Source organism: Cervus canadensis, chromosome 6, assembly GCF_019320065.1.
Source record: "Cervus canadensis isolate Bull #8, Minnesota chromosome 6, ASM1932006v1, whole genome shotgun sequence".
Lineage (NCBI taxonomy): Eukaryota > Metazoa > Chordata > Mammalia > Artiodactyla > Cervidae > Cervus > Cervus canadensis.
Window position 1 is genome coordinate 83,377,366 of NC_057391.1, and position 9,931 is coordinate 83,387,296.

The 9,931-nt window shown below is 45.1% G+C and overlaps 1 protein-coding gene across 1 annotated transcript in view; it reads right to left on the reverse strand.

The window, feature by feature from the left end:
- The window catches only part of SPTLC2 (serine palmitoyltransferase long chain base subunit 2), a 96,518-nt gene extending 87,009 nt beyond the window's left edge, over positions 1-9,509 (reverse strand). The window contains exon 1 of the mRNA XM_043472656.1: positions 9,239-9,509. Within this exon, the coding sequence (XP_043328591.1) occupies positions 9,239-9,370 (132 nt within the window). The 5' untranslated portion in view covers positions 9,371-9,509. The remainder of the gene's footprint in view (positions 1-9,238) is intronic.
- Positions 9,510-9,931: the final 422 nt, after the last annotated feature.

Genomic DNA, 9,931 nt, shown 5'->3' on the forward strand with positions numbered 1-9,931 from the left:
TCCGTTTTAACACTGGTTTGTCTTTTTTTTTTCCGGCCTTGCTGCGTGGTGGGATTGAACCCAGGCCATGACAGTGAAGATGCCAAGTCCTAAGCACTGGACCGCGAGGGAACTTCCTTGGGTTGTCTTTTCATTACTGAGTTAGAAGAGTGCTTTATACATCCTAGATAGCAGGCCTCTTATCTATATCAGGCTATATGATTTGATTTTCAAATACTTTCTCCCATTCTATGGATTCTCATTTCACTTTCCTCATGGCCTCCTTTGAGATACAGTTCTTAATGTTGATTCAGGACAATTTATCTTTTTTTCCTTTGGTTGCTGATACTTTTGGAGTCATGGAACAAAAAAAACCGTGGCCTGATCAAAGTCTGCAAAGGTTTATCCCTATGTTTTTTCCTAAGAATTTTGTAGTTGTAACTCTTACATTTAGACCTTTGATCTTACGCATGGGCCAGCTGCCCCCACACCATCTTTTAAAAAGGTCATTCTCTCTCCCCTTGAATTATCTACTCTTGTAGAAAAATCAGTTGACCACAAATGTAAGCGTTTTAGTTCTGCCCCACCCTGGCATCCCTGCATTTGCAGTGCAGTCTTAGCCACCGGAATATCAGGGAAGTCCCTACAGTAAGTTTTTAAATTGGAAAAGGTGAGTCCTCCAACTTTGTTCTTCTTTTTCAAGGCTTTGTCTATTCTGGGTCCTTTATGTTTTCATATGAATTTTAGGGCCAGATTTAAGTATTACGAAAAAATCCAGCTGATACTTTGACAGGAGTTGCACTGAATTTGTAGACCAATCTTAAGTCTTTCAATCCCTGAACATTTGGATGTCTTTGCACTTACTTAGATCTTTAATTTCTTTCAAAATGTTTTTGTAGTTTTCAGTATCCAAGTCCTGCAATTTTTCTGTTGCATTTTTCCTAAACATTTAATTCTGTTTGATGCTATGTGTGCAAGAGCTGTGCTTATTGGCTTTATGGAGACTGATGCGGACCTGGTTGCCCTTCCAGTTGGTGCCTACTACAAAGGCAGAGGGGAGGGCACAGGCCCAGAAGACGTTAGAGGTGGAAGAGAGCTCATAAGAAAATGCAGACTTTGTGGCAGACCTGCACGGGCACACAGGCTTCCTGCAACATCCGTCTGCCATACCTTGGGGCTTATCTAAGAGACAGGAAAGTGCTGCAGAGATGTGGGTGGTGAGGGACAATAACACCTCCTGTGCAGAGCACCACCGCCCAGAGCGCACAGGGAACCAAGCGGTGCGCGCACACTCGGAGGCCCACACTTCTGAATTATCAGTAGGAATATGGGAACGTCAAAATGCAGATCTGTTTTACGGCTGGCTTTGGAAGCACCTCTTAGCCCATTCCATATGAGGTAACTTCACAAAAAAATCAGGAACTTATCCTGATGGCAAGGAAAACATGTGGATTCCCTTCTTTTCTAAAGGTGCCTGACAAAAGAAAGAGGACACTTCTGGAAATATATGTTCAGAATGTGGCATAGCTTGTGTGATGGGAGTAAAGCTCCAAACTATTTTTTCTAGTTATGTGTGGTAGGCAGTAGTGAGAGGTTAGCTCACTTCAGGAAAAATCCAAGGGAAGATCAGCCTCTATAACCAACTCTCAAGAGATGAAATCTATTGTCATTCCTAATACCTAAACTCCTCAAAAATTAATTTTTTTGAGTAACTTCTGAACTGTTAAATCCAGTGACATGACAGATTAAGACAAACCTGAATACAACCTGGTTCCGTTAACTTACTACCTGGGCCAGATATTTAAATGGTCTGGAATTCAGCCTGACTCGTAAAACGGAGGTAATATTCACCTACCCAAGCTCTCGTGAAGATTAGATAGATAGAAAAGCTGGGGAGAGGTTCTGACCACAGTAAATGGTACCAATTTCTATCACTTTAATAAAAGTTTCTAAAATTTCTTCTTGGCTGTGCTGGGTCTTTGCCGCTGTACGGACTCTTCTCTAGGTGTGGCAAGCAGGGCTACTCGTCACTGTGGTGCGAGGACTTCTCTCTGCGGGACTTCTCTTACTGCGCAGCACAGGCTCCAGGGCCCGCAGGCTTCAGCAGCTGTGGCTCCCGGCCTCTAAAGCACAGGCTCAGTAGCAGTTGTGGCCCACGGAAGCTTAGTTGCTTCTCGGCATGTGCTTCCTGGACCAGGAATCAAACCTGAGTCCCGGCATCGGCAGGGGACTCCGCAACGCTGAGCCACCAGGGAAGCCCCTTATGGCTATTATTATCCTTAGTTTCTCACCACCAAGATTGTTGCTTACCCCGCCTTACTGAAACACCCTCCATTTCCTTGGGCTTTCTCACACCACTTCCCAACACTTCTCTTCTTTCCCAATCAACCTTCTTCAACAATGGTGTGTGTGTATCTTCTCCCCAAAACACCAGGATTCCCCAAAATTACATCCTTGGTGCGTCCTCTGCTTGCTTAATGCCCTTTTCTATCGACTTTACCAACTTCCATGGCTTCAACCACGACCCCTTCATTCCTTCATCTAAGATCTCCTTAGTTCCTATCACAAACCAGGCACAATTCAAATAGTAAAAGCTCAGCTGTTTGCTGAAGGGGCTTACTTATTAAGCAGAAAGAGGCTTATTATTTAGAATAATTCAAAACCACCACACTGGACAGGTCAGTACTTTATCTGTAGTTTCTAAAGCTTTCCGAATCACAAAAATTATTGAATATTTTCCCCAACTTCAACATGTAGAGGAACACTGGATCACATGCATAGTCTCAGTATAACTGCATATTTTTCACTCTACTTAAGAAATATCAGAAAACAGCAGACTGATTTACAACAGATCACATTCAAAAATGAGCCCCCAACACAGGGATTATCCCTGCCCTTTAGGGTCTTACAGTACACATGTATTATTTCTACAGTCAGAAGGAAAAACCATTTTAAAACAAAAGGAAAAATCACCACCTTAACCTTCATAATGGGTCTTGAAGGTAGTCTGAAAGACAACAAGCGTTACGATACATTTTCTGAGCTTGAATCAGGCAAGAGCAAAGGGTTTATTTTCTTAATCCACATTAAGTCACAAGTTACAAATTATATTATAGAAGTCTTCTTAGAAGCTATTCAGAAGGCAACTGGCTTTTGAGGCCACAAACCATGTATTTAATCAAGTAAGGCACACCCACTCAGAATGCAAACACAGCCTCTACCCCATCCCCCTCTCAATTGCCTATTCTGCCAATAAACACTGCTTCTTTCTTTCAAAAATGGAATCTAATTGAATCTCAACCAATTAACTACTTGCTCAGAACACTATGAAGTTTCTAGGCCACCTAGGCCAACCTTAAAAAATGGGCAAGCCTGTCTGCCCTGAATATCCCAGTTCTAAGATACTATATTAAGAATACAGTGGGGGGGAGGGCAGTGGAGAAGAAGAATACAGTGATTTATATGTTAAATACTGGTCTCATGTCCCAAGAATTTTTATTAACGAGAATTTCTGAGTTCCTCAAATGACTCTGGAATCTTTCAGATCCAACTAGTAAGACTTGAAATGTTCTTCTGCTTGGAACAAAAAGCACTTGAAACAAACATCTAATCCCATGAGTTGTAAACAGTTACAACATTATTTCTGCAAAGCTCTGAGGTCTTCTGATGTCTCACCAGGCCCCATGAAACCTGAACAGGTATATTCACCTTCTAGCTACTCCTCCAGTTCCTGTGTCAGAACCAGCTTCTTTTCGAAGGTACTGTTTCCTCTCAGTGGAAACAAAAGCTAGTAGCTACTTGGTAAACCACCTTTCATTAGTTATTCATTTGCCTTCTTCTAAGTAGCAAAACCAGTATTTTGTTCTTTCTACTTTGTTTATCTTGTTACTTAAATAAGAACATAACTTGTGCCCCAATTCCTTCAGATAAAATCTTATTTACTGGGGCAGCTAGAAGGCTGTCATTCTTCTAATATCTCATAAAACTACTCCTAATGGGCTGGTGATAGATAGACAGGGAGGCCTGGCGTGCTGCGGTTCATGGGGTCGCAAAAAGTCGGGCACGACTGAGTGACTGAACTGATACTGAATGGGAAAAAACTTAGGTTCAACTCTCTCAAAGGCAGATCATTTTTTTCTTCTATATTGTTAACTAATTTAGGAAAGTTAAATGTGTAAACAAATCTTAAAAGTTCTTCAAAGAAATGGAAGACAGAAAAAATGTAATGTTAACAAGGGGCTTTAAAAGTAGAAACCAACAGTACTATATTTCAGGTGCAACTAAAATATGGCATTTATTTAACCAAATGTTAAATCCACAGTAATAAACTCTTGGTAATTAAGATCACTGAATACTCCAAATTGCTGCTGAGAAAATTTCCTGCAAAACCTCTAGAGGTCTTTAAAAATAGGATAGAATCATCTATCAAGATTAGTTTCAATGATATAGTTTTAATAAAGTCCTACAAATAGATAAAGGAACTGAATTACATAAACCCCTAAGGTTCCTTCCAGCTCTTAATTCTGCCAGAGATTCCAATTCTAACTCTTTCAAAGCTTCCCTAACGCTAACTGCCACCCTTTACCTCAAAAAATCCTCTCTTCTCTCACTCCCTCTGAATGGCAGAGAGGAAAAATTACCTCTTCTCTTCCTTGTGAAAACTCTTATCGTCACTATTAAAAAACAGTAATGTCTACACCTTTAAGGATGGCTACAGGAAAAAACCTAACTTTTCTGTGATATCTCTCCTTAATTCTCACACTGCCATACCACTAACACTCTGACCACATGTATGTGCGGGGGTGAGGGGGGGACCGGTGGGGAGGGGGGCTGCTACATACCACCAAGCAATACTGTGACACAGCGGGGTGTCCTGTAATTTCTTTCCCTTTTAAAAAAAAAACCCCAAGAATATAGCTAATTCACAATGTTGTTAGTTTCAAGTGTAGGGGTCCCACAATTTAACTCACCTCTACACTACCAGGAGACAGCATCAGATCCCACAGGAAGGGTTCAGTCCCACAAGCCTGCCCTGCTCCACCCCCAACTTCACATGCCAGTATCAAGAACCTGTGCTTCTGACCAATCAGAGGTTCTGGGGACCCCTTCCTTGCACTTGGTTAATTTACTAGAGCAGCTCACAGATCCCAGGAATACTGGTTCCTTACCGTTTACCAGTGTTATAAAAGGAGATGACAACAAAGGATACAGATGGAAGACAGATGCAGGCAAGGAATGTGGGGAGGGGTACAAGGCTTCCAGGTGCGCCGCGGTCCCAGCCTCTCCACGTGGTCAGCAACCCAGTCCTCTCTGGACTTTTATGAAGGTGTCATCACGCAGGCATGATTGATCATTAACTCCATTTCCAGCCTCTCTCCCCTATCTGGAGAGCTGAGGGTGGGGCTGAGAATTCCAAGCTTCTTTTCTTGTTTTGTTTTATTTATTTATTTTTGGCTGCATCGGGTCTCAGTCGTGGCAGGGGCGTTCAGACCCGGCCACAGCGCTGGGACTCAGTTGCTCCGTTGCATATAGCATCTTAGTTCCCTGACCAGGGACTGAACCCGTGTCCTGTGCATTACAAGGCAGACGTTAACCACTGGACCACCAGGGAAGTCCCAAATCCCAAGCTTCTAATCATGACTTGGTCTTTTTGGTGACCGGGGCTCCCATTTAGGAGCCGAATGAGAGTCAGCTCATTAGAACAAAAGATGTTTCTATTATCCAGGAAATGTGAAACTGAGTCAGAAACTGGAGGTCAAAGACCAAATATTAGAACAAAAGATGCTCCCAGGACTTTTATCACTTAGGAAATTACACAGGAGTGGGGGTAGATATATACATATTTTTCTCCTATAAATCTCACAGCTAATGTTAAAAAAAAAAAAAAACGAAAATAACAAGTGTTGGTGAGCATGTGGACAAACTGGAAGCCCTGTGCACTGCTGATGGAAAGGAAAAGTGGTACAGACACCGCATCAAACAGTAGCATGTTTCCTCACAAAAATTAAACACACCATATCATTCAACAATTTCACGTCTACACCTGAAAGAACTGAAAGCACAGTTTAAGAGTTACTTGCTGACAATGGCGTTATCCACAACTGCAACATGGAAGCAACTGCAATGTACACTGACAGATGAATGGCTATGCAAAATGCGGTGTATATACACACAGCGGAATACTATTTGGCCTTTAAAAAGAAAGGAAATTTTGATACATGCTACAACAAACGTGAATCATGAGGATGCTATGCTAAAAAAAGCAGTCAGTCACCAAAAGACAAAGAGGTGGAACGTGGAATGGTGGTGACCAGGGACTAGAAGGAGGAGAGAATGTGGAGATCCTGTTTAATGGGTACAGAGTTTCAGATTTACATGATGAGAAGAGTTATGGAGATGGATGGTGTGGATGGTTGCACAACACTGTGAATGTATTTAAGTCCACTGAATGAGACACTTATAAATGGCTAAGATGGTAAATTTTACCACAGTTAAAAAAAAACACTGGAAAATAGAACACAAAACCAAACAATAATATCTGATTGTTGCATAATGCCCTTTCTACCACGGCATCTACTGATATTTACTCAAACGCTAAACCCAAATCCAACAAAGAGGCCAGCATACACATTCATCCCTTCAAACACAGAAACGTAGACTCCTGAGAGCGTAGAGGGATCTTAGAAGTTTCTAACTTCTCTTCTGTTCATTAAAAGACAAATGGGGGACGTCCCTGACAGCCCAGTGGTTAAGATTCCATGCTTCCAATGCAGGGGGCTCAGGTTGATTCCTGGTCAGGGAACTAAGATTCCACATGACTCAGGGCACGGCCAAAAAACAAGAGTGGAATATGTGAGGAAATGAACTTATATCTCAGATTTAAAAACCACATTACATTCTCTTTTCAGTAAAAGCAAGACACAAGCCTGTGCACTTAACATCTTAGGTGTATTTTTATGGCATAATTTGCCATATTTCCCTAGAAACTGGGGGAAAATACACATAGCACATCCCTTTAGTTAAACACAACTTTAAAAATATTTTAAAGATATTCTTGCTCTCATGAAATTTCTTTTGCTTAAGAAAAAAGGGGGAAAAACAACACTCCACAGCCAAGTCCTCCTATTAGTATAAAAGTTAATACCTAAAGTCTTTGTCTTAAAAAAAAAAAAAGACTCATGAGAAATTGTTTTCTAAAAGGGATAGTGCAGCCCTAAATATTCTTTGGGCGCACTCCACCAAACCATTCTTCCAAATGCCACCAGTGTGTCTTGAGTGAAATTTTTCACTAAGATATATTAGAAAAAGTCAAGGTTTCCAGTTATACAGATTTTTAAATTTCATTTCAGCAGCTTAATATTTCTTCAGTGTATCAGTCAGCAAACTCTGAAGAAATGTCATGCCCACCAGTGCTAAACAATTCAGGATTATGGGAGGGAGAGATCTTATTTACTATGAACACTAACTCCGACCACAAGTGTGTTAAGTGAAAAGAGCACTTAGACACAAAGCACCTCTAATGTGTGAACACTTTTCTCTCGGTTTCCCCCTCGCTCTTAAAAATCATCATGCACTTGTTGGCCTGTAATGTATTTTCCGATTTCCACCATTAGGTTTCCCTGTTACAGTCTCTACCACAACAATTTTATCTGACTAGCCACTGCTAGGAAAACAACCTTTTCAATGGGCTTATAATGAGCTGATTATTATCACTTCCTGTCCCACACAATTATTTCTTCAAAAATGGAAACAGAATTTTTGAGTCTGTGTATCATGTTGTCTTATGCCTTAAAAGACATAAGGGGAGGTCAAGTCTCTTTTATGTATTTCCCCTCTAACGCTTACAGACAATATCTCAACAAGACCTGGAGAAACACCTATTTTCTGTTTCACGCCAGATAGTACCAATGGGGGAGAAGGCTGGCACATATTTATGGTAATACCAAATTACAACAGTCACATTTCCTGCTAAGGGGAACAGACTACTTCTGGGGAAAAAAAATGATTTCCTTAATTTCTTAATGAGATTTTTCAGTATTAAAGTCAACCGCAAATATCATAACACTCTTCCGCCAACACTGACCTTTCATCTTTTTAACCAGCTCCTCTTTAAAAACACATTTCAGAATACCTGTCAGTCCACAGAACCAGAAAGTTGACAGTCATTACTGCTTTGAATTCAGAACTTTTCAAAATATTTCAGAACTGCCCGGGCTTGGTTGCTGACTCAGCCTTGGTGAATTAGACAAGACTCATGGCAAGTTGTGCGCCCGAGCTCAATGTCGTCTGACTCTTTGCAACCCCATGGACTGTAAGCCCCTGGGGCTCCTCTGTCCAAAAGATTATCTTGGCAAGAATACTGGTTTTGGTTGCCCTTTCCTTCTCCAGGGGGATCTTCCCAAACCAGGGATGGAGTCCGAGTCTCTCGTGTCTCCTGCATTGGCAGGCGGATACTCTACTGCTGACCCACCTGGATTACCCTCATCACAAGTCATCACCAGGCTAAAAAATTCCCTTGCGTGATAGCACTCCTGCACGGGGTCAAAACGACCACCTAACTCAACGTGGAGCCCAGGACGGTAGGGGGCGGGGGAGGGAGCGGGTAGGATTCTCACCTAGGACCAAGACCATCGTGCTTTTAGGACCAAGACCATAGTGCTTAATTTTAAGCCTCTGGACTGGGTTCACTGCCAGGTTTGTGGCCCAAAGTCTTGCTCTGCAGAAAGGGGTAAGGAAGAGACTGGGTGCGTTTCCACCTGGTACCACCTCCTAACTTTTCTTTACCTCCTGGGGATTCTAAGTGTGGTATTCCCTAGAGGGTTTCAGAGCTTCTAGGAGGAAGCAAAACCCCCTGAAGGGGCTAGAGGAGGGAGCCTCCGGAGGGGGAAAAAAACCAACCAAAAAACCAAGAGCCCACGAGTGGCCCCTCCCGGGCTTCGAGGGGCTGGGGGGCACGCCTTGCCTCCCCAGAGCGGCAGCACCCACTTCTGGCGGGATCGGGTAGCAGAAGCAGAGCCAGACCTCCGGGGTGGGGTGGGGTGAGGTGGGGGGAAGACCTCAGGCGCAGAGAGATAGGGGAGCCCCAGCGGCCGCCCTTGAGCTTCCCGGCCACGGGAAGGCCGGGTGAGCGCCAGGACGCGGCTGCCGGCACTCCTGAGCCCCGCGGACGGTCACCGCGACCTCCCCGCCGCCTCTTCTGACGGGCGCCGGCTCGCGGGCACCGGGCCCCCAGGTCCCCGGCCGCCCGGTCCCTCCGTACCTGGCCGGCAGAGGCTGCGGCGGCCGCGGCGCTGCTCCTCACGTACCCGTTCCGCACCTCCCCATTCGCCACGCAGCTGTTCGCCCGCACCGGGCGACGGCAGCAGAAGCAGCCTCCGGGATCCGGCCGCATCGTCCCGGCGGCACCCAGGCGGCCACAGGCAGACGCTCTCTGTAGGCGGCGGCCGAGGGAGCGGCTGCCCCAAAGTCCCGCTCCGCGCCCCTCCAGCCTCCCCGAAACCGGAAATGGCTGCACGCCGCCGCCGCTTCCCTGCGGGGCCGTCACGCGGGGGCGGGGCCCGCTCCCGCCGAAGCCTGCGGCGCGCCCAAGGCGGGGCCCCCGGGAGCCCGAGACCCGGCCGGGGGGGCGGAGCGCGCAGGAGTGGCGTGCGCCTGAGGGGGCCACTGGCCAATCAGGAGCGGGGGAGGAGGCGTACCCTCCCTCCGCCTGGCCAATCACGGGCTAGAACGGCGCGGCCCCCGCGGGTTTGTCAGGAGGGTTTGCTGGAGGCGGACAGCTTGGACCTGGGAACTAGACTGAGCCCAAGTCTCTAGAGCGGGTTGCCGGTTTTCCTGAACCGGTGGCGCCCTCTCTGCCTTTGCCTCCGGGGAAGTGGTCGGTTTGAGTCCCCAGCCTTCTACTTAATTATCTATTTCTTTTTTTACACGATACCTTTTTTTTTTAACATTCCCT